General features: G+C 52.5%; 1 protein-coding gene across 2 annotated transcripts in view; it reads left to right on the top strand.

Moving 5' to 3' along the window:
• PEPD (peptidase D) overlaps positions 1-24,086 on the top strand; it is a 106,171-nt gene that overhangs the window by 28,043 nt on the left and 54,042 nt on the right. For both annotated transcript variants that reach the window (XM_029925016.1, XM_029925017.1), the window contains exons 7-9: positions 3,029-3,073; positions 11,711-11,786; positions 12,938-12,984. In XM_029925016.1, the coding sequence (XP_029780876.1) occupies positions 3,029-3,073; positions 11,711-11,786; positions 12,938-12,984 (168 nt within the window). The remainder of the gene's footprint in view (positions 1-3,028; positions 3,074-11,710; positions 11,787-12,937; positions 12,985-24,086) is intronic.

Raw genomic sequence — 24,086 nt, 5'->3', positions numbered from 1 at the left:
GTCAATTATGTTTATCTTATCAAAGAACAAATTTGGGCTCTGTAGACTTTTCTTTATTTTTATATCTGCCTTTTATTCTGTGATTTTTAATTTCCTTTTAATTTCTTTAGGTGTGTTTTGTTCTTTCTGTAGCTTCTTGAGAGAGAAGAAAGGGACATTCTTGGGACGGGAGCTTAGATCATTTCAACGTTCTTTTCCACTGAGTACGTTTTAGAGCTATCAGTTTTCCTCTGGGCACAGTTTTAGCTGCATTTCACCAGTTCTGGTTTTTCACGTTTTTAGTTTCTAATTTTGTTATTGTTTTTTTGAACAGTGGGTCTTTAGAAGTATGATACTTAACTTCCAAACAACTTGGGATTTTGCAGTTTTCTTTCTGTTACTGATTTCTAGTTTAATTCGACGGTAATCAGTGTACATTTTCTGTGTCTCAATGCTTCGAAATTTGTTGAGACATCCGGTGTGTGATGACCATGACAAATGTTTTTGTGTACAGTATTGAACAGAATTGGAGAGGAAGAGCACCCTTGCCTTTTTCCTCATCTTACGGGAATGCTTTTCGTCTTTGACCATTAACTGTGATGTAGGCTGTGGGTTTTTTGTAGATAGCTTTCTGAGGTCGGCGCAGTTCCCCTTTCTTCCTAGTTCACTGAGTGTTGTTATCATGAGAGATTGTTGGATTTTGTAAGATCCTTTTTCTGTATCTCTGTGGTCTTGTTCTATATTCTCTTAATATAGATTATTCATATAATTAATAATAGATTATAGTGTATTACATTGATTATTTTTGTCAGAGTAAACCTTACATTCCTCAGCTAAATCTGACCTGGTCATCCTGTTTATATGCTGATGGGCTCTGTTCGTCAGTATTTTTTTTTTTTTTTGAAGCTTTTTTGTGCCAATGTTTATAAGAGATTTCCCTCTGTATTTTCCTGTGGTGTGTTGGTTTAGGTGTTTAGGTAATTCTGAACTTGTAGAATGAGTTGAACATGTGAATGTACGAGTTAAATAAATTTAAGAAATAGAAAAAAGTGTTCTTTTTTCTTTTGGTTTTAGTAAGAGTTATTGAAGCATTGGTGTTAATTCATTTTTAAGCATTCGGTATTCAAGATGAAGGCGTTTGATCCTGTGCTTTTCTTTGTGAGAGGCTTTAGTTACTAATTCAGTCTTTTTACGTGTCATGGGCCTATTCAATTTTTTTTTTAACTAATTCTAGTATTAGTTTTGGTAGTTTGTGTCTTTAGGTATGTGTTTTTTTCTCCTTGATTATCCAGTGATTGCCATGCAACTGTTCATTGTATTCTCTTAAAATCCTTTTGATTTTTGTTAAATCAGTAATAATATCCCCTTTCATCTCTGTTTCAGTAGTTTGACCCATCTCTTTGTTTCTTGGTTAGTCTAACTTAAACTTCATCAATTTTGTTGATCTTTTCAAAGAACCCATTTTTATTTCACTGATTTTTCTGTTTTTCTATTTCACTTATCTGCTCTAATCTCTATTGCACTGTTCCTTCTGCTTGCTTTGGGTTTGTTTCCTCTTCTTTATCTAGTTTCTTAACGTGGAAGCCTAGACTATTGATTGGAGATAGTTTTCTTCCTTTTTAACGTAGGTATTTTTGGCCATACATTTCCCTGCGAGCACTACTTTAGCTGCATTCCATAAGTTCTGGGTCATTGTGCTTTTGTTTCCATTCGTCTCAAGAGTATTTTCAGTTTCCCTTGTGATTCCTTCATTGACCTGTGGGTTATTTAGGCATGTATGATTTAACTGCCACAGATAAGTGAAGTTTTCTTCAGTTATTGATTTCTAATTTCAGTCTAATGTGCTTGGGGGACACACTCAATATGAACACAGAGCCTGATGCGGGGCCCGAACTCAGGAACCATGAGATCATGACCTGAGCTGACGTTGGAGGTTTTCCCAGCTGAGCCACCCAGGTGCCCCTGTTTTTAATTATTTTCTTAGTTGATACCTAGGGGATTACAAATGACCTCTCACACTTAGAGCAGTCTAGTTTGCGTTAATGTCAATTTCAGTAGTGTACAACAACTATGCTTCTGTATACCTTTGTTTTGTCCCCTCCCTTGTGCTGCTGTTGCATACAGACTGCATCTTCATATGTTCTGTTGGTCAACACAGATTTATAATTACTGCTTTTTTAAGTCAGAGAGAAGAAAGGTGTTACAAAAAATGCCTTTTCACTATACTTGCCTGTGTAATTACTTTTTTCTGATGCCTTTATCTTCATGTGGCTTTGAGTTACTCTGTTGTTCTTTCACTACAGTCTGAAAGATTCCCTTTAGTATTTCTGGTAGGATAGGTCTTCCAGCAATGAATTCTCTCAGGTTGTTTATCTGGGACTATTTTAATTTTTCTTTCATCTTTGTAACACAGTTTTGCTGGATATAGAATCTTGGTTGATGCATTTTTTTCCTTTCAGCCTACTGCCTTCTGGCCTTTATAGTTTCTGATGAGAAATCTGCCATTAATCTTATCGAAGCTTTCTTGTATGCCATACTTTTTTTTTTTAATCCTCTCTTACTGCTTTCAGGATTTTCTCTTTGTCCTTTGACAGTTTGACATGACATGTCTGAGTGTGGATCTCTCAGCACTTACCCTATCTGGAGTTTATTGGGCCTTATGGATGTGTAGATTAATGTTTTTCATGAAATTGGTGACGTTTTTGGCTATTATTTTTTTCAAATGTTCTCCTTTATCTCTCCTCGTCTTCTGGGACTCCCATTGTCTGTGTGTTGGTATCCTTGGAGAGAGGCTGGTCTGCCTGGCGAGAATGGAGGGTGGTTTGCAGCGCGCTCTCCAGCTGAGGGCACTTAGGGGACGCGGTGCGGCAGTACGTCGGCTGCAGGGAGCGGGCGGCAGGTCCTCTGCGAGCCACAGGGTCGTGGAGTTAGAGTTTGCGGCCTCTTTGGGTCATGTCCTCCCTCTCTTGGTATGTCTTGAAAAAGGTATTTCTTGCTGGGAGATGACAGACCATTGAACTAATGGGCTTGATTTGTCTTTCCTCTGCAGGTTTAATGTCAACAACACCATCCTTCACCCGGAGATCGTGGAGTGGTGAGTACTGCCTGTGGCGACGTGGGCTGGTCCTTGCGCTCGCTCGGGAAGCTGACACCCTGCTGTTGCCTCCTGCTCCGTCTCAGAGAGCCCCTCGGACAAGACGGTCCCCAGAACTACTCCCTTCTGTGTGTGTGTGTGTGTGTGTGTGTGTGTGTATGAGAGAGAGAGAGAGAGAGAGAGAGAGAGAGAGAGATTTGGTCTGTTTTTCTGAAAGGGATAAAACACTTGAATGTCAATTAAATTTATCTTCTCCTTTATTAAGGAGTCTTTTAAAACCTCCTACCCTAAGTGAGCCACACTTAAACTGCTCACTTAAAGTAGATCATGAAAAGAGTAAAAACAGACGTCATACACCATGCTGTTACCTCCTGTCGCACCTGTGTCCTGACAAGCTGGCCTCCCTTTGTATGTGTTCTTGTGTCACCTGCTTTCCTCACTTGCTGATACCGGCAGCCCGGTCCTGCAGCGTAACGGGTTTCTGGCAGGCCACAGCAAGGCCGTCCTTCTCAGGCTGGGGATCTCCTCTGAGGGCCCTGCAAGTGGCCCTCCCACTCTGATGTGCCACCAGTATTCTTCCTAAGCCGTCGGGTTGCTTAGCAATAAAACATCTTTCGTTGATTCTAGGGCTGCACTTACTCCGAATGTGGAAGAGCGGTGAGCCGGGGTCTCTGGCACCTCACCACCTGACACCGGGGAGGTGTGCGGACTTCTCATGTCTGACGCCACAACCCCACGGTCGTGTGTCCCCATCTAGCTGGGAGATCTTGCTCACCTGGTCTTGGAGTTTGGACACCGCTGACTGGGGGAAGCTCCATCAGGAAGGGGGAGGATGAGGCAGGTCAAGGGGCCTTGAGGGAGTCAGAGAGAGGGGCAGGGCCTGGCTTGGCTATGGTGTCAGCTTGGACTTGGTCTTGAGAGAAACGGGAACCGGGGGAAAGTTTTGACAGATTTAAGCAGGAGAATGGTAAGATCATATTTGCGTTGTAAACACTCATTTTGGTCTCGGTCTGAAGACTCAATTACAGGGCAAGAGAGGGAACAGGTTGCCAGTTGGGAGGCTGCTACAGGGCCCAGGTGCCAGGGGAAGGGTGGTGTGACGGAGTCGAGAGTGGAGTGGCAGTCCAGGGGAACGCCCCGGGGAGGCGGTGAGACGAGTGAAGGAGGAAGTTGACGGTGACTCCGTTTTCTGTCCTGAACAGCCAGGGGGTGTCACCGAGGTGAGGATGACCGGGAGGAGCAGGTGCCGTGGCAGGTCGGGGGCTTGTCTGGGGCACGTAGAGTTTGGAGCGGGCTCCAGGGGGAGAGGGGCTGGGCCAGAGGTGGAAATCCAAGTGCTCCCTGGGCAGCCATACAGCCTCTGAGGATGGGCCTGGGGCCTTTCTGTTCACAGCCACCTTTTCTTGTTTGTGTAAAGTTACAGGCATCTGGCCCCTCTGTAGCTCCCAGTTGATAGAAGAATAAATCCTGGACACTCAGGAACAGGCCCGCACCCACTCCCGCCCCACATTCAGTGCTCCCGCACGGCTGCTGAGGGTTCAGCTGTGGAGACCGGCTGGGTTGTCCGCCTCAGCGTCTCCTGAGGGATCCCCATTAGCTCGTGACTTTGGAACACACACGGGCTAATTCTAGTGACACGTGCAAGGCTCGGGGGTGGATTCTACGTTCATGAGAATACTTTCCGACTTTACCAAAGCAGCAGCAGAAAGGATCTACTTGGCCTTTGATGGCAGTGGAACTGTTGTAGAAGTGTCACGTCGTCCTTCCTGCCTCAAGGTGTGTTTGAATAGCGTGGGTTCTGGCCTCTGTGGTGACTGCAGTCGTCCTCGGGTGAGCACCACGGCGGTCTGATCACTGCCCCCTGCTGGCACGCGAAGGAAGGATTCTGTGTGGAATGGCAGGCTGGCCCCTCATTTCTAGGAGAGGGTTTTCTGTGACGTTAAATTATGGTTCACTGGCACATTTTCGGGCCGCTGCGTCCTGAAGGCTTTCATCACCCTCTCTGTCTGTGCCCCATGGAGAGGGGCTGTCTGGGGTGACAGAAAACCCCCCCGGCTCGGGCAAATCCAAACTCTCACCCCAGCTTGCCCCCCGTGGGAAGTCACTCAACTTTCTGAGCCTCAGCTACACCTGTCAGTGGGGCTGTAGTGATACCTAACTCGTGAAGACTCACCGCGTCTTAGACCACTCGGGCTGCCGTAGCGTTTACTGTCATGGGTGGCTTAGAAACAACAGAAACGTATTTCTAGAACCGTGGAAATCCAAGTGCTGGCGGATTCCCTGTCTGGCGGGAACCCACTTTCTGGTCCCTAGGTGGCCATCTTCTCTCATGTCCTCACATGGCCGGAGAGGCAGGGAGCTCTCTGGGGTCTCTTTTACAAGGGCACCAGTCCCAATCACGAGAGCTCTGCCCTCATGGCCTCCTCATGTCCCAAAGGCTCTAGAATGCCAGTACACGGGAGATTAGGTTTCAACATATCAGTTTTGGAGGGAGGCCGATATTAGCCTATAGCACGGAACCTCAGTTTCCTCACCTGCAAAACAGAACTGGTCTCCCTTGATGGATGATGGCCCAGGGCTTGGATGAGAGTAGGAGTCAAGTGCTAATTCAGCTTAGTCAAATGTCACCTTTTGAGACTTCTTGTGTGCAAAGCACTGTGCTAAGCACTTGACATGTGTCACCTCACTCAAAGAGATATTTTGTTTATGCTTTAAGCTAGTTGCTCTGATTACCTCCATTCTACAGATGAGAAAACTGAGGCACAGGGAGATGATTTGCTTGAGAACGAGCAAAAGGCTGAGCCCAGGCCGATGGTTCCAGGATCTTGAGCTGCCCCTTGTGTATCTGAGGGGCACCCTGGAGGTGGCGAGGGGCTGAGTGTCAGGCATTCTCGAAGTCCCCTCTAGGCCACTGGACATGCAGCGGTGCTCAGAGGGCCCGGCATGGATCTTGCGTGAGGCCTGCATGTGCGGGTAGGTGCCCAGGACTGTGCACTAAGCTTCCTTCGGCACCACGCCCCCTGCCACTCAGGGGCCGCGGCTCCCGGTTAGCAGCCTGGCTGCGGATCTGGGGTTCCTCCCAGAGCCTGTCTGATGGAGAGGCACGGAGCAGCCTCTCCCAGCGCAGACGGCGCCTCCTTCCTCGTGTGTGTCTGGGCGCCATTCATTTCCTTTCTGTGACTGCTTTATTGTTTTCCATTCTCTCAAGCAGTGCCTTTTTGATTTCCTGTAAATTTCTCTATAATCATCCTCTTCCCCAGAAACATAAGATCATAACTGATCATTTCTTTCCTGGTGCCCGTGTTGCGGTTTGAATGTGGAGGTCAAAAGTTGAAACTTAAGAACAGGCGTCTCACTCCCATAACGTAGGCTGTGGTTCTGCTTTCCTGTTCTGCAGATGATTACGTTGATCTGCAGGCAGGTTAGGAAATAAAAGGAGATACTTGTGTGCAGTCTTAATAGCTCGGCGCCTCGGGTTTCGGTTAAGGACCCCCGGCAGTGTCGCAGCAGAGCAAGTGTGTCAGCAATTGTCGTGTGCCTTCTTGGGTTTTAAGAGGGACTGTTAAATTGAGTCACACGCCGATTTTAGAACTGTTAATTACACAGAGCGAAGGTGTCCTGCGTGTGTGCACTGGGCAGTGGAAGAACATATCTGTTTCTCCTTCCCGGCCTTTCTGCGCGTGGAGATGGTGAGGGGTGGATGGTTGGGGGCAGAAGCGCACCAGGGTCCCACGTCCTGGGGAACATGTCCCGGATTAGAAAAGATATGTAGATGATGACCTAGTTTCTTGGTGTGTATGTGACACGTCTTCCAGCTGGGTTGCTGTCTTTGTCTCCCGAGGAGGAGGCATTTAACTCCACGCTAAGGAGAAAGCCGAGTGGACAGTGGGGATCCCAGGGCAGAGTGGCTGTGCTCCGGAAGGCAGTGGGCGGGGTGCGGGCACATCAGGCAGAGGGGAAGGCGTGGCGGGCCCCGGTCAGCACACGCAGAGGGGGTCCCGCCCGAGCCGCCCCTGCGGCCGCCACAACATCTCAAGCACACTCAGATAAGGCTCGCTGCTGAGCGAGACCGCTGTTTTCTTCATGGCTTTGATTTCTTTGAGAGGACTTATTGATTGAGCCTCCTGAAGATCTGTAATTCCAACTAGCTTGTTCCTTTCTGCCCCTCCTGTTGCTCTGGGATTGTATCCTTTACAGCACCAGGTCACGGGTACAGAAGGAATAGACGTGGGGTCCTGTGGCGTTGAATTCCTGCCTGCCTGCTCCCACAGAACTGTCCCCTGCACATTTATCTCCAGGAGCGATGGGGTACCTGTCCCTTCAAATGGGTTTTGTTCAACACGGTGGCACTGTGATGCTTAGAGACTGATTTTGGAAATCCTTCATCCTGTCTTGCTACTATTTTAATCAGTGGAGCCTTCAGACCTCCGTTAATTAATGTCTTAATCCTGGGTTTAATGCCCAGAAGCAGTTTTGTGACCTATGCATATTTAAGGGGAAAAAACCAGATTGCCCAAATAAATCTCATCCTGGTCCGGTCTATGTCGTTTCTGGCCTGTTGCAGGGGACTCTGGGCCTGGCGTGGTGAAGGAGCTTTCCCCCGCTCCGGCCCCCCTGCCTGTCGCGCCACCTTCCCCCTGAGTGGCCGCCTGGGCGTGGCCCTGCTCGCAGCCATGGCCACAGCCTGGGGACTGGGCACGGGTGCCCGCTGGCCTGCACATATCAGCCACCTCTTGCTAGTCGAAGAGCTGAGTTGTTTCCAGCACAGGCTTGTTACCTGCATCTCGTCCGGTCCTAAGCCTGGGTCCCTTCCTGGGGATAGAAAAACTTGCAGATTATATTGCTTACTGCCACCCCCACACATCCCGGGGCCAAACAAGGCTGGGGCCAAGTGTGACACTTGGCCTCCCTTAATCTGGAAGCCGCTGGGACGACAGAGGCTGGACTGTGGTGGCATCCCTTTTCCCTTATCTTTTTCATGCCCACAAGTAATGGAAATCGCCTCCTCAGACTCAGGGTAGTCAGTCCTTCCTGAAGACAGGGAGAGACTGCCAAATGCTGGAAAGTCTTGTGATTTTTTAACAGTAATCTTAAAAACCGTTTCTGGTGCTTGTGTCCTGGAGACAAGGGGCCAAGCTGAATGCCCAGCACCTGGGAAGCGGAAGCTTGAGTCTGGCGCCTTAGACCACTCGGCCAGCCTGACACCACCGAATGCCCAGCACCTGGGCAAGACTTAGGCCCAGAGAGCCCTGTGGATGATCAGGTGCGCCGCCCCACGGCAGCCAGCTGTTCTCGGAGCCTTCAGAGCTCGGATTCAGTTGGGCCAGGCCGGTTTCCTTGAAGAACTGCCTTTGTGGCATAGTTTGTCCTGGTTCCGTTTGATTTTTTTGCTTTCATTCTTTCTTTTTTAAATGTTTATTTTTGGGAAAGAGAGAAAGTGTGGACAGGGGAGGGGCAGAGAGAGAGGGAGACACCCAAAGCAGGCTCCAGGCTCCGAGGGCTCAGCACCGAGCCTGATGCGGGCTTGAGCTCACAAGCCGAACCGTGAGATCACGACTGAGCTGAAGTCAGATGCTCAACCCAGTGAGCCACTCAGGAGCCACCCCTACCCCCCTGTTTTAAACATGGCTTACAAGTTAGTCCTGAGTAAAGCAGTTAGAAGCTGCGTGTGTCATCTTCTACAAACTCAAACTGGGAAGGAAAGCAGGACATGGCCTCTGCAGCTGGAAGTGCTCGTGTCTCTTAGGAGAAGAGAGTGTGGTTCGGGTCCAGAGCTCCTCGGAGGAGAAGCCAACGGCCACCAAAGCTTTTAAACGGGGGGAAAAGCACTATCACATTTGCATTTACTAAGGATCCGCAGCTGCTGTCCCTCAGCACAGGGGCCTGGAGGCAAGAAGAGGCCGGAGAGGTTGTCCAGGCTGGTGGCAGTGGGCTCTGGATGGAGAGAACCAGAGGGTCTGAGAGACGGTGTAGAGGTCGGATTGCAGCCCTTGATCGTCCCTTGGATGTGGGAGCAATGGACAGGGGGCAGGCAGGTGTCTGGGATGACACGCAGGTGTCTGTTGTAAGTGGGGCGCTGCAGCTGTGGGAGAGATGGGGGCAGCTGGAGGTGCCGGGGCGACCTGCAGGTGGAGGTCAGGGGCAGGTGCAGGGGCCCAGTGGAGAGAGGAAGGAGGGAGGCCTTCTGGGGAGATGGGGGAGGAGGGGTAGCAGCCCAGGGGTGCCAGAGGGGGTGGGGGTCGCTGTACCACACTGGTGAGGGGGGGCTGGCAGGGGGAGGGGAAGGAGGAGGGACGGAGATGGGGGAGAGCTCTGAGATTAAACACGAAAGCGCCTCTTGCTCCCCTCCCAGAGCAAGGACAGTTACGGGTTCCCTTCCGGAAACGTGCCAGGTCGTGCAGGATAGAGCTTGGCTGGAGGAGGAGGTGGGGAGGAGGAGGAGAGTGGGTGGTGGTAGAACTCCCAGTACTAGGGGCCAAGTGGGCGCCGAGCCCAGGTGTGTGTCGGGGTGCTGAGTCTGACCCACCCCTTCCCTTGTAAGCGGGCGGGGAGGAGGGCGTGAGGGGGCAGGCGGAGGCCTGAGAGTGTGGAGAGGAGGGCATAGAGAGGAGTTCATTTATCTGCTGAGCAGGGGAGGGGGCCCAAGGAGGAGAAGGGAGAGATCTTAGGGAGATGAAGTTAAGAGCAGTCCTCACGCCCTGCCCGCCCCCACGAAACTCCCAGCAGAACTGGGGTCTTGCCGAGGCCGGTGGGGCTGGTGGTGGGAGCTTCGCCGTGCAGTCTGCCCTGCCACGGGCTTTCCCGCAGCCCTCGTGGCCCCGGAGCATGCCTGCGGGAGTTTGGCCAGGCCCACATCGATGGGTGGGCACAGGGCCTCGGGGTCTGGGACTTTGGCAGGAGTGGTAGCTGGCAGGTTGGACCAGAGGTCGAAGCTGAGCAGAGGGGCAGAGGGGCAGAGGGGCAGAGGGGCAGAGGGGCAGAGGGGCAGAGGGGCAGAGGGTGGGAGGTGGGCGGGGCCTGGTCCTGGTCCCCACCTGTGCGGTCACTCTGCTCAGCACCACGTTCAAGAACAGAGGCCACTCCTTGCTTGCCAGTTGCTTGGGCTGGAGCCAGCCGGTGGCAGCAGGGAGCAGAGCAGGGGCCACTGGGTTATCCTGCCAGTGGACTTGGACCTGAGGAGCCTGAGCCACTCACCGGAGTCCTGCTCAGGCTTTGGACCCTCCCTGCCAGGGCACTTTCTGACCCCCCGGGTGGGCCTGCTCCCGGTTTTCTGCAGGAGAATCAGAGACCCCTTATGAGGACCAAGAGCCAAATGTCAGGCCTCAGGGACTGTCAGGCCTCAGGCACTGCCTTCTCAAGAAAGGGAGAATGTTCATTTGGAAAACGTCTCACTGGGCTCGGGGTTCATCTTTTCCATGCCCCCCAGATGTGTTACGGTCTTAGGAGGGCATCACAGTGCTACAGGACGCCTTCGTCACTTCTCCGTGACAGATGGCACCGTGCAGAGAGCATGAGTCAGCGGCTGGCTGTGGCTAGTGCTGTGCAGTCCCCAGCGTTTGCTGCCCCTGGTGGAGGTGGGGGCACCTTCGCTGCCGTCCCTGGCCTGGGTCAGGCTTCAGGGCGCAGACGCCGGCCGGTTGAGAGACAGATTCACCGTGAACTGAGGGGCAGGGCCATGGTCAGACTCTCTGGCTTTGCTGATCTGGAGGCTGCTCGAGTGTGTTCCCTTCGTGAGGGGGAGGGCAGCTTTGGTGAAGGTGCCCGTGGGGGTGCACCGAGGATGCTGGGCCCTTAGTGACTGGTTGTGGCCACCAGTGCCCGTGGCCTGGAGCTGCTTATTTGAAATGGAGGTAGGAAACTGGTGTTTCTGTAGCTTCTCTGGCTGAGTCTTATTTGGCAGTGAGATCGATTGCCAAAAGACCTAACCAAATTTGGGCGAACTAACGTGAATTTACTATAAGGACCCCAGGACCCCCTGGAGTCCAGTTGCAGGAGGCACAACCAAGTGTCAGAAGGACAGGAGGGTCTCCGGGTTATGCCTGCCTGCCCCACTCAGCCTCCCCCACTTCTCATCCCTTCCTGATCTCCTTCTCCCTGCAGACCTCCTGTTTCCACGGCCCTTACCTGCACTCACTGCTGGAAGTGGTGCGCCACCTGCTGTCCCCACTCCCACCCCTAGTTGGGAGGGTATTCCTGGGCTGCCTGAGGGCAGGCAGGTGGGGTGGGGAGGAAACCGGAGACCTCTTCAGCCAACCGGGCAGATCCCTGGAGTCAGCACTTGATTCAGGTCTCACAGCTTTGTGAGGTAGATTTCATCCCCTTTATGGATGGGGAAACTGAGTCTCAGTGAGGTAGGGCATGTCCGGCTACAGAATGTGGGCTTCTTCCACCACCCACAGTGGCTTCCAGATCTCATAACTGGAAACAGCCTGCATGCCCAAGGCTGTCATTAGATCAGTCCTGGGCCTTGGCGGCCGTCAGCGGCCCAGCTGGGCACGAGCCGGCCCTGTGGTCCTTCCCAGGCTGTGCAAGGTGTGATGGGCCCCGAGGTCTCCCTGGGGGGGCGGTGCGTGGGGGATTGTCCAGCCAGCCCCTGCTGGGAGTCACTGACTTGCTGCTTTGTTCTTCTCTCTGCAGCCGGGTCTTTAAGACGGACATGGAACTGGAGGTTTTGCGTTACACCAACAAAATCTCCAGCGAGGCCCACCGGGAGGTAAGTTGGGCACAGGCTCGTTGGGGTGCTGTTGCAGCTGGGGTGGACGAGCAGCGTTGCTCTGAGTGGGGCAGGAGGGCCTTGGATGGATGGGAGGGTCTCGGGGAGCTCTAGTGAACAGGCCCCAGGTGTCCCTTCCGGCGGAGACTCACGGTGGCTCTTCTCTCTTCCCCACGGAGGCAGGGACAGCAGAGGCTCCGCCCCCGTGGCTGGCCTTAAGGGCGCTTGCCCTCAGGGCATTTCCCAGCCTCAGGTCCCCCCCTCCAGGAGGACAGGGCTCTCCTTCTGGCGGTTCCAGCTACTTTTATTTATTTATTTATTTATTTCATGTTTATGTATTACTGATACAGAGAGAAACAGAGCATGAGCAGGGGAGGGTCAGAGAGAGAGGGAGACGCAGAATCGGAAGCAGCTCCAGGCTCTGAGCTGTCAGCACAGAGCCCGACATGGGGCTCAAACCCACAAACCGTGAGATCATGACCTGAGCTGAAGTCGGACGCTTCACTGACCGAGCCACCCAGGTGCCCCATTTCCAGTTATTTTTAAAGAATCTCTCATCCTCACCCATGATTCAAGCACATGGATTACTGTCCTCGGTTTTCCAAAAACAGCCTCGCGAGGCTCTTTCCCAAACCTTCCCACCTCACCTGAGGAGCCCGAGCAAGGAAGGAGGCGCAGTTCTGGTAGGACGGCCAGCGTGGCGGGTGGCCGGGTGCCTGCCTGGCGGTAGGCACGGCTTTGTGCGCGTGTGGGCCGCAGCCTCTTGTACGCGTTCCTTTCCTGTGTGCTCTGGGACAGCTGCACAGAGGAAGCCTTTTAGGACGGTCATTCTCGCCCTCTGAGCACGAGTATTCACCAGGCATCGTGACGAAATCCTTGCCGCCCTCGGTGTGCCGCTGCCCGAGCCGTAGCGCTGGGCGCTGGGTGCTCACCGGCTTCCCAGCCGGAGTGCTCCAGAGTGGTTTCAATAAACTGTGGCTTTTGGAGCTGTAAAAAAGTTCTAATTTGTCACATTTCTACACCACTCTGTGCACCTATCTTTCTTTTTTTTTAAAGAAGAGATTGTTTTGAAAAAGTGCTCTACATTATTTATGAGGCAGTGTTACTTACCTCCTTAATACCAACGTCTTTGCTTAATATCCATCCTCCAGGTAATGAAGGCCGTAAAAGTGGGAATGAAAGAATATGAGATGGAAAGGTAAGCTGCCGTGTTTCTCTGGGTAAAGATTAAAATGTAAAAAACAGTAATTTATGTTTCCGGAGCACGTAACAGATGAGGCGCCGCCGCCCCGCGCACAGACCGGCGGGGATCGTGGGCCGGGGATCTGTCTTCCGCCGCGGCCGCCTCCCCGGCTCTCGGCAGCGTCAGACGGTCACGGTCTTAGATGACGTTTCAGGATGGTCAGTGCCCCTTCATCCCACTCTCGGACTTTGTTTCTGCAGTTCGCAGGAACCTCTGCCAAGCAGCTGCTGTTGGGAGCCGGAAAGCCGCCGGAAAGCAGCTTGCCGTTTTGTGTGTAAGCGTAGCCGTTGCGTCTGCTGTGCATGGAAGCCTGGGTCGGGGGATGGTTCAGTGGCTCATAAAGCATTCTGGAGAACTCCATTGGCCTTGGCCTCCAGTTAGGCTGCGGCGAGCCACTGCCCCCCGACCAGGGCGCTTCCCGGGGCTGCCTGGCATGGGGGGTGTGGCCTGGCCTGGGTCCCAGACCCAGGGGTCAGCAGGTGGCTGCCCGTGGTGCGCGGAAGCCTTGGGTCAGACCCAAACTGTCCTTGTGGCCCGCCTCTCACCCAGCTCCTGGGGCAGGAGGCTTCCAGTCCAGGGCCTCCCGCCACTGACAGAACCGTCCGGAAGCTCTGCTGGGGAGGACGCCCCCTTGTTTCTTATTTGGTCTCTGCCCCCAGCTCCTGGCACAGAGCTTCTAGAACCCTTGGAATTAATTCCTTGAATGATTCATAATAAGCCCCTTTCAAGGGCACTGGAGTTTATGCTAATGTGGAGATGTGGGGAAGGTGGGGGCTGGTTGCTGGAGGAACCACCGCGAGACTGGGGGGTTGGGACTTGCAGCTCTTCCCCGCCTCTGCCAGACTCCAGGGAGAGTGGAGAGTGGCTGGAGGTGGAGTTCTGACCAGTGGTTTGCTCAGTCATGCCCGCAGAAGGGAATGTCTGTGGAGACACCTGTAACAGTGGGGCTGGTGGGCATGCGGGGGCGTTGGAAGGGTGGCAGGCCTGGAGGGGGCACGGCAGTTCCTGGCCCCTCCCCCACCCTTTGCTCTGCACCTCGCTCTTCTGTTTGGCCCTTCCTGAGATGTATCCTTTCTCATAAAGTGGTAATAGTAAGTAAAAACACTTTCCTGAGTTCTGTGAGCTATTCTAGCAAATCATCAAGCCCAAGGAGGGGGTCATGGAAACCCCCAGTTTATAGCCAGCCAGCCAGAAGTACCCGAGGCCCGGACTTGTGAGCGATGTCCGGAGTGGGGGCAGGCTTGTGGGACGGGGCCCGTAGCCTGGGAGGTCTGTGCTAACTCTGGCCATTCGTGTCAGAATTAAATCGTAGGACATCTGGTTGGTGATTGGAAAATTGCTTGGTGTCACGCACATTCGGTGTCAGAAGTGTTGCGCGTGCAGAAAAGAATCTTACCTTTATCCTGCCCACCCTGTGGTGGGGTGCCCCTTGTAGGCATCTGGTGCTGCCTCCCCTTCTCCACTTCGCAGAGTTTACCTGGCTGCTCTCTGGGCCCGCTCTGCCTCCGCGTCCCTCTCCCAGCCTTTCTGGCCTGCTCCGTGAGGGGCGAGGGGGAAGTGCAGACAGAATCAGCACGCTGTGGCCATTTACCTTCCCCTCACGTGGCTTGGGGATTGGCATCTTTTTCAAAGTCTGACCCTGAAAGGAGTCCAGAACAGAGGGCCTCTGTGTTTCTCTCCTCTTACCCCGAGTAGTGAGAGGGTAACTTGGCCTTGAGGGCCCTCGTTGCTGTGGAGTCCCAAGAGGGAGCACGGAACAAGTGCTCATCATGCTGGTGGACAGGGACAGGGACAGGGACAGGCACACAGAGCCGTCCCAGCTTTCGCCTTCACGTGGTCTGCTGCAGTACGGCATCCGCTCTGCTAGTCCCGGGGCCCCCGGCCCCCACCAGGATCTGCGCCAGGAGGGGTTTCTGCAGGGTACCTGGGAGGTGGGCAGGGCGGCGGCCCCCCAGATTGGCACTGCCCCACAAGTCTGCTCCTCGCTGCATCGGCCCACAGCTGATGCCTCAAATAAAAATAACGCAGAAACTAGAGCAGGACTGGCTTGCCCCAGAGGGGAGTCCTGCTGCCTGCTGCGTGCCGGCGGCCCCGTGTCCTGAGCTGCCGGCAGTCCAGCTCCGAAGCCGGCTCCTGGGGACACGAGCCGCGCTCCCCCCGGTGTCCGGAGCCTGAGCTGCAGCCTGGACAGGCCTGTGTGTGAGCTCCGGCCAGCGGCCCTCGGAGCGCTTGTGCTGCCCAAGGCAGGGCAGGTCTGTCTTCTCTTGTAATGAGACGCTTTAGATATCACCGCCCTCTGCACACAGAGAAAACAGTATGATGGGCCCCAGAGTCCCCCGCAGAGTCCTGTCTCATCTTGCTTTGCTGTGGTATTTAGAGCCAGCCGCCACAGGGCGCCTGGGGGGGCTCTGTCAGCTAAGCATTCCACTTCAACTCAGGTCAGATCTCATGGTTCGTGGGTTCGGGCCCCGCGTCGGGCTCTGTGCTGACAGCTAGCTCAGAGCCGGGAGCTGCTTCCGATTCTGTGTCTCCCTCTCTGTCTGCTTCTCCCGCTTGCTGTCTTTCTCTCTCGCGCACTCTCAAATATAAAATAAACATTAAAAAAAAGTTAAAACCAACCCCAGACATGATGTCATTTCACCTGTACTTAAGCAGTAGGTGTCTCAGCTGATGAGGGTATTTTCCCTTTGTATAATCACCACGCTGTTACCACATCTAACCAAATTCACAATAATTGCTTAATCTTACTAATACCCAGTCCACGCTGGTCTGTTTGCGTTGGGGTCCAGAGTCTACGTGTTGAGTTTGGCTGTAGTTTGAAGGGGTCTTTGTTAAGCTGAGCTCTGGGGACACCGTACCTTTGTCTTCAAACTGCTCAGTGCCCCCCACCCGCCCGTGCCCTGGCCCCATGGCCGCCGCCTCTGTGGATCAGAGAAGTGAGCCTGAAGCTCACACCTGAGCAGCTGTCCTGAGGGGGCCGAGTGGCATTAATTCAGCTCAGCTGGATGCGCCAAGTGTGTGTGCACTGTTGTGCGCCTACTGTATGCCTGCTGTATGGCTGACTGTACTGATGTACACTGCCTCCTGCCAGTGCTGGCCGAGCCCCTGAGGGCGCCTGGCCTGGTGAGATGGCCTGACTTCTCTCTGCCGCACACCTCCTCCCCACAGGCACGTTTCTCTGTCACTGCCCGGGTGACTCTGTGACACAGGTTTGTGGTCTGTGTCCTTGGGAGGCCGGAGGCTTTTTGAAGCCCTGTCTCCTTTATCCCCAGCGTCTGCTCCACAGTTGGGTCAGGAGGCATGTGTGGGTGAGTTGGATGGATGGGAGACAGAAGGAAATGTCCTGAGCTATTTTTTGCCACTGTGAACTTTCAGAATTCTTTTCTTAACTAGGTGGGGAGCATAAAACCCCTCTGAAGCAGTTATTGCTTCCCCACGGGGTGTGGGCCAGTGCCCGGGAAGGCCCAGGGAGCCCAGACTCCCCTGCAGGCCGCTGACCCACAGGGTCAAAAGAGCACCCCTAGAGCCCACTGGATGTGCCGGGAGCCTGGCCGCCACCAGCCCCACAGAGGGGCACAGAGCGAGAGGAGCGGGGACTCCTGCGTGTCAGGACTGGGGGCAGGGTGGGAGCAGGGGAAGGGGGCCTGAGATGGGGCTGATTTTCTCCCAAGAGGGCAGGCCATCAAGGCGGTGGTGCTCAGACTCGGGCCTCAGAGATGCTGGCCAGGAGACCCGGTCCTCATCTTTTTGTTTGTTTGTTTTATAATCAGAGGTTTGTTATAAAATCGTAAGGGCATGTTAAAAAAAAGAAAAGGAGCTGAGGTCATTTCTCAGGACCCCTGCCCCCCGTGCTCTGCCTGTGAGAAGGGTTTCTGCACACGGAGGTGGAGTGAACTGTGTGGGTGCGTCGGCGCTAACAGCCCCTGAGCCAGGCCCAGTCATGTCACCACCTCCTGTTACGGCAGGATCCCGGCTGGCGGCGCCATCAGTTACCTGCAGACGCCGATGTTGAGCACGCCCAGTTGGCTGTGTAAGCGGGTCCTGGCTTGCATTCGCCACAAGGAGATTAATCACGAGTCTCTGACAGCCTGGGACCCTAACTGAAATTACGTGGTCTTTCTCTCCGGGCTGTGACCGCGTCCATGGGGGCCGCGGGCGGGATTTGAAAGGCAGGTCTGTGAAGCATGCTGGGGGGCCGCGTGGCTGTCCTCCCCGGGCTGGGGTCCTGCCCGGAGACGCCCCCGACCCCGCCTGGAGGCCCTTGGCAAGGCCCGGGTTTCCTCCGCGGCTGTGTCCTGGGCCGCAGCCCTCCCCGGAGTCTCGGTCTGTTACTGACGAACCCGCTCAGCTGTGTGGACCGCGAGGAGGCCGTCCCACCTGTCCCTGCCCCCCGCGGGATGATGCGAGTCCCGGTTCTGTGCGCTGGCGTCCCCTCCGAGTCCAGACTGGGGGCGGGGGATGGGGCCAAGTGGAAGGGTCTCCTCCCCTGACCCTGTGCGCCCGCGTGCGCACACACACACAGACATGGCCCGCTGACACCACGCACACGCCCCACAGACAGACACACCCAACACATGCCAGACACATCTCCACACTACACACCCCAGCACTCGCACACCACATAGACACACGATCGCACACTTACAAAGTAGCGTGAGCACACACCCACCCACATTGTAGCCCACCCATGTACAGCACACATATACCCCCCATGTATATACATACACCACATACACACATGACACACTCAGACACACTCACACACCACACCACTCACACCACAACGCTCACATACCTTACACACTCCCACCTGCACCCACATGTACACCACATACACACACATCACACTCACATACCATACACACTCACACCTGCACACACACACACTCTACGTAAGCTGTGGGTGCTGGGTCAGGTAGTTGATCTTCCAATGTACCCACCCCAGAGAGCAGGTTGCAGAAACCTTGCTATGTTATTGTTAAACAAGGCCAGTTTTTTTTTCTCTTTTTGAGGATTAGAACGCTTACCTCCAGTGAGGATAATTGGAAGATGGGAGGGTTTATGGGGAACCCCACAACCACGAGCCTCGTGGTGCTCACGTCTGCAGAAGGCACAGGCAGCTGGAACGGACAAGCTGCTGTTTCCTGTAGGCCCCAGCCCAAGCCCCAGGCCTCGGCAGGCACAGGTGACCCCGAGCGCGTCCCTCGCCCCCAGCCCGCCACCGCAGGCTCCCCAGATGATCGGACCGGCTTTTCTGTCACGTCCGCAGGCCTGCGCTTCCAGGCTGCCGGAGAGCAGCCTTGCTCACATGAGCTCCCTCCTCGTCCGCCCCGTCCCGGGGCGCGGTAACCCCCGAGGGACCGGCTCTCAGGGGCCTGGGCCCGCGTGCCCCACTCTGGCTCTGGCTCTGGCCGGGGCTCTCCGTGCCGGGCGTGGTGCTCAGACATGGCCCCGTGTGGCTCTGGTCAAGCAGAGGACCCAGGATTCACCGGTGACGGGTGTTACCCAGAAGCCCGTATTTCCTCCTCCTTGGAGGTTCTGGAGACATAGAGCTTTCCGTCCCCTGGGAGTGGTCTGGTCTGATGCGGTCTCTAGGCAAGCCCGGGCATCAGTGAGGCCACCCTCAGTTTGCTTTCCTCCCTGAAGGTGCTGGAGTTTTGCTGGGGGCCTCTGAGGCAGGTGTGGGTCCAGGCGGCCTCTGACCCTGAGCCCCCTGGGTGAGAGCAGATGTGACGGGCCTTCTCTCTGGGCTTGGTCCCTGTCACCGCCCGGTCCTGTCCCTCCTGTGTCCGCGGCCACCTTGAGGGATGAAGCCCCAACAGGGCTTGCTCAAAAAGCGCCCAGCGAGACTTCAGGGCTGGGCCTGGCGGAACCCGCTCTCTGCCTTGCGCGGCGAGGCTGATGCAGGTTTCCTGACGGCACTTCCTCGGCTGTTGGAGGGCAGACCACACGCCCACCACGAGAGGGGCCAGGAAACCCCATCTGTTTGGCACACCCCTCAGGAAGGCGGCCCACGGACACTGCACCCAGCTGGCTGTCCCTGTGAGCTGAGCGAGCCTTTTCTAAGAGCCAGAGCCGCCTTGGGAGGACAATTCCTCAGTGTTCAGAGCAGGCTTTCCCTCGTCCTGGGCCACCCTGTACTAGGCAGGGCAGGCCCCACGTGCCTTCATTTTGCCTGTAAGAATAACTGGAAAATGGGTACACTTAGGGCGCAAACAGGCCTGGTATCCAGCCAGAAAATGTGGACAGAGAACTAGAGGGAAGGGTTTCCTGCAAACGAGCCCTCAGTAGAGCTTTGGGGGACAAAGCCAAGAGAGAGAGGCAGCTCCTCTTGAGATGCCTGGGAATCGCCCCCCGAGAATCCCGGTAGGAAACAGTGGTGCCCACAGGCGTCTGTGCGGACTTCCCTGAGGATTTCACCATTGAACCCCCTTCTGACCGTTGACTTCTGATAAATACATACCATCAGTTCAAGGAGGTAGCGTTTTCTTCCTGGCTTATGAGGAGATTTTATCAAGAAAGGATGTTGAATTTTGTCAGATGCCTTTTTGGCATCTCTCTTGGTGTTTTTGTGTGTCATGTGTTTCGAGGAATTGATAAGCTTAAATTTATGATAGTTTTGGATCACAGGAAAGTTACAGGAATGTTGGCTAGTTCAGGCATACCCCATACCCATTTCCCCGTGTCATTAACATGACTGGCACATGTGTCACGGCTCATGGACACCGTTGACACATCATGACTATCTGAAGTCCACACTGCATTCCATTGTCCTTACCTTTTACCTGATATGCCTCTTGTGTTCTGCGATCCCACCCAGGACACCCACTGCCTTTGGTCGTCCTGACCCCCTAGGCTCCTCTTGGCTGTAACTGGTTCCCAGACTTCCTTACCTTGGATGACCTTGATGGTTTTGAGACATACTGGTCAGGTACTTTGTGCAAGATCTGTCAGTTTTAGTTTTTCTCAAGGTTACGCTGGGGTCCTGGGTCCTTGGGAGGAAGGCCACCGAGGCCGAGTGCCTCTTGCACCGTGTCCCATCAGGGTAGGTGCTGTCCTGCTCACTGCTGTTGGGCTCGCTCACCTAACTGAGGCAGCGTCGGTCAAGTCTCTCCACCACAAAGCTGCTCTCTGCCCCGCACCGCACTCTTGGCAGGAGGTCACCGGCACAGCCCGCAGTCACCAGGTGGGGCTTTATGCTCTGTCCTCTTGGTAGGGGAGTGTTTACATAGGCTCTTGTATTCTCCTGTGTTGGGGATTTGTCTCTTCTCCATTTATGTATTTGTTCAGTCACTTATTTATGGACTATTTTCTATCTATACAGACTCATAGAGGCTTATTTTCTACTTTGTATTAGAATCCAGTCTTGTTTATTTTCCTACTCAGATCATTCTAGCTTTGGGCATCGAGGGCTTTTTTGTTTGGCTCCTGTGTCCCTCTGACATCACCTACCGCTGGCCATTTTGCTTTCTGAGCTCTGTCTTCCCCTCAGGCACGATGGGCTGCTCCAGGTTCATTTTGTGTGTCCCCGCTCCCACCCTAGGCTTCTCCAAGGAGCCGCGGTTCCGCGTATCCGAGCGGGACAGGAGACCCAGGGTCGGGCACTAGGTGTACCTTAGGTGAATTTTCTGCAGTGACTTCCTGGTGGGGAGCTAGTGTGGCCTCCACAGCACACACTGCTTCATCACGGCGGGTTTCTGCCGTAACAAACTGCATGACTGAGCTGGGGAGGCAGTAAGGCGTGGTGGTCAGAGCGCGGCCTCCGGAGACTGGTGCGGCCACACCTGAATACCAGTTCTGCCGCTCCTTGTGCCTCAGTCTCCTCGTCTGGGGGCCAGACAGTAACTGCATTTCATAGGATGGTTCAGAGGATCCAGTGAATCAGTGTGTGGACGGAATGTAGACCAGGCCTGGCATCGAGTCCACATTATCAGGATCGTTCTGTTGTTACGCTTTTACTAGCATTTTATAAAGGCTCAAAGTAGAGGATTGAGCTATACATTTTTTTTTAACTCTCTTTGCCATATTTTGAGATCAGGGTTTTTGAGATTATGATTTGGGAAGTTCTTCACATTTTCCTGTTTTCCAGAACAGTTTAGAAAGCAGAGGGGCTTTGCAACAACATGGATGGAGCCGGGGAGTATTATACTAAGTGAAAGAAGTCGTCAGGGAAAGACACATGCCACATGATTTCAGTCCTGTGGAATTTAAGAAACAAAAAAAAAACAAAGGGAAAAAAGAAAGAGAAACCAAGAGACTCTTAACGCCAGAGAAGAAACGGATGGTTATCAGAGGGGATGAAATAGATGATGGGGACTCGGCAGTACACTTGTGACAAGGACCGAGTCATGTATAGGGCTGTCGAATCGCTGTATTGTAGACCTGAAACTCAAATACTACTGTATACTATCTATATTGGAATTAAGATTTAAAAAGAAAAGAAAGCAGAGAGGCATGTCTGTTCCTTGAACTTTTAAAGGAATCCTTCGAGACCATCAGAACTTACTGTTTCTTGGGGGAAGGATTTCTGGGATAACTTCTCAGGTTTTCCTAAGGGATTGCTTCAGTCTGACTTTATCCTTTATTCCTCTTAGAGTCAGTACAGCACTTTTTCCTGGAAAGGTTTTTTTTTTTTTCTTTTTTCTTTCATCATTTTCTTTTTTTCTTTTCTGTTTATTTATTTATCTTAAATTTATTTTAGGAGAGAGAGAAAGAGAATGAACGGGGACGGGGCAGAGGTGAGGGGGTAGACAGAGAGTCTGAAGTGAGCTCTGTACTGACAGCAGAGCCCAATGTGGGGGTCGAACCCACAAACCGCGAGGTCATGAGCTGAGCTGAAGTCAGATGCGTAACTGACTGAGCCACCCAGGCACCTCCTCTTTTTATTTATTTTTTTAAATTGAAGTGTAGTTGACATGTATAATATCAAATTAGCTCTTGGAATGTTTTTCTTTTCATCAACAATTTTGAACTTATTAGAACGGAGTTATTTTATTCTCTTTAATGTGAAAAACATCTCCTCTGTGTCTGCTAACGTTTCCTTTCCCGAAGCTCCTGACTGTGTGTCTGCTCTTTCCGTCTTGGGAAGCTTTGTGTCACCACTGTGTTGTATTTCGTACAATCAGCTTCCAGATGTAGTTATCAGCCCCGCTGCTGGTCTGGCTCCTAGATTCCCAGTTTCATTGCTCAGTTCTTTCTCCTCCCTTCCTGACCTTGTTTTGAACATCCGTCTTTTATTTTTTTAATTTTTTAATTTAAATTTTTTTGTTTATTTGTTTTTGAGACAGAGAGACAGAGCACGAGCAGGGGAGGGGCAGAGAGAGAGGGAGACACAGAATCCAAAGCAGGCTCCAGGCTCTGAGCCGTCAGCACAGAACTTGATGCGGGGCTCGAACCCATGCATGGACCACAAGATCGTGCCCTAAGCCAAAATCGGACACTTGGCCGACTGAGCCACCCAGGTGCCCCTGAACATCGTTTTTTAACTTGTTCAGTTGAAACCTTGTCCCCTCCCCCCTGTCTTTTTCTTGTTGAGTAATAAATGAATTTTGGCTCATATATTTTTGAATGCTGCCTTCACCATATCCTAAGAAGTTTTGGTCGATTTGATTTTTTTTTAATAGTTTATTTTCAAATTGGTTTCCATGTTAACACCCAGGGCTTCTCCCCACAAGTGCCCCCCACCATGAGCATCACCCCCTCCCTCCCTCCCCCTCCCCCTTCAGTCCATGGTTCGTCTTCAGTATTCAGTAGTCTTTCATGATCTGTGTCAATTTGATTTTTGACCTAAGAAATGAACTAACTCATTTCCAGATAGATGTGGTTGGTTAATTTTCCTGGTTAACTTTTTGGTTATTAGTTTCCACTGGAGTTAGAAAATATAGTCTATGTATATTTTATTTTTCTTAATTTTCACATTTTTCTTTGTGGCCTATTTAGAAGTATTTTTGTCAGTGTTTTGGGGGATAAAACGAAACATTAAACATTTATTGGAAGACGTTAATTTTTTATTTTTAGAGTCCCTGCTTTGATGTACGGTTTCTCATCTTCTTCCACTCTTCTGCCTCCCCCCTTAATTTTGTACATTTTCTCTAGGATGAAGAGAGATGGTTTTATGAATTCCTCCTTGTGGCTCTTAACAGATTTTTTTTGTTTTACTCATTTCCATACCAAGTTGTTTGAAGCACACAGGTTCGTGGTTGTTATGGTTTTTATTGGGCGCTTCACCTTTTTACGGCTTCGAGGAGCCCCTGTTGACCTAATTAATTCCTTTTGTCTTGGATTTGACTTTATCTGCTACTGGTTTCGACATTAAATGCATGTACATGTGTGTGTTTGCGTTTTCCTGGAGTATCTTAGCTCACTCTCACTTTCAACTTTCTCAGCGGCAGCTTTTGTGCTCCAGACAGAGGGCCCCTGGGCGCTTGGAGAGCCGTTTGCCTGCGGCTTGATGGCCAGGAGGTTTGCCCTCTCGTGGGTGCCTCATCTGGTGCTTTCGGGCTCTGTACCATCTTTCTGGCTTTTACATTTTTTGTTGTTCTGGAAAGTTGGTGAAGTGTCCTTTGTTCTACACATTTCACTCTCAGTGTAGAATTGCTTTTTTAAATTAAGAAGAAAGGACCTGGGTTTCTCTGTAGTCTCTACCTCTGTGAAAAATATTGATTCCTCACTTTAGAAAATGAGAAATTCAGCTTGGTTTTACTCTTTATCCTCCCCCACCTCCTCCATCTTCCAGTTTCTTACTGTCTAACTTTTCTTTCCAGGGGTTATTTTCAACATTTGTGTTATTTTATAATCATTTTCATAACAGTTCAGAATTAGCACCATCTTACCGCATCCCGTGTGGACCGTGGTTTTCCTTTCCTTGAGTGCTTTCACTTTGACCTTGCGCAGCAGACAGATTTTCTGCTGCCTCCTTTGTGAATGGTACAGAATCTCTGCTCCATGAAACCATTCCCTCCACTGTTACCAGAGATCTTGGGCAAATCATTTTCTTTCTCCTTTCTAGGGAATGTTTTAAGTTTCTTGCCTTGATGCTTATAGGAGTCTTAGTGTAT

This window comes from Suricata suricatta, chromosome 16, assembly GCF_006229205.1.
Source record: "Suricata suricatta isolate VVHF042 chromosome 16, meerkat_22Aug2017_6uvM2_HiC, whole genome shotgun sequence".
NCBI classification, from domain to species: Eukaryota; Metazoa; Chordata; class Mammalia; order Carnivora; family Herpestidae; genus Suricata; species Suricata suricatta.
This window is presented reverse-complemented; position numbering and strand designations above follow the sequence as displayed.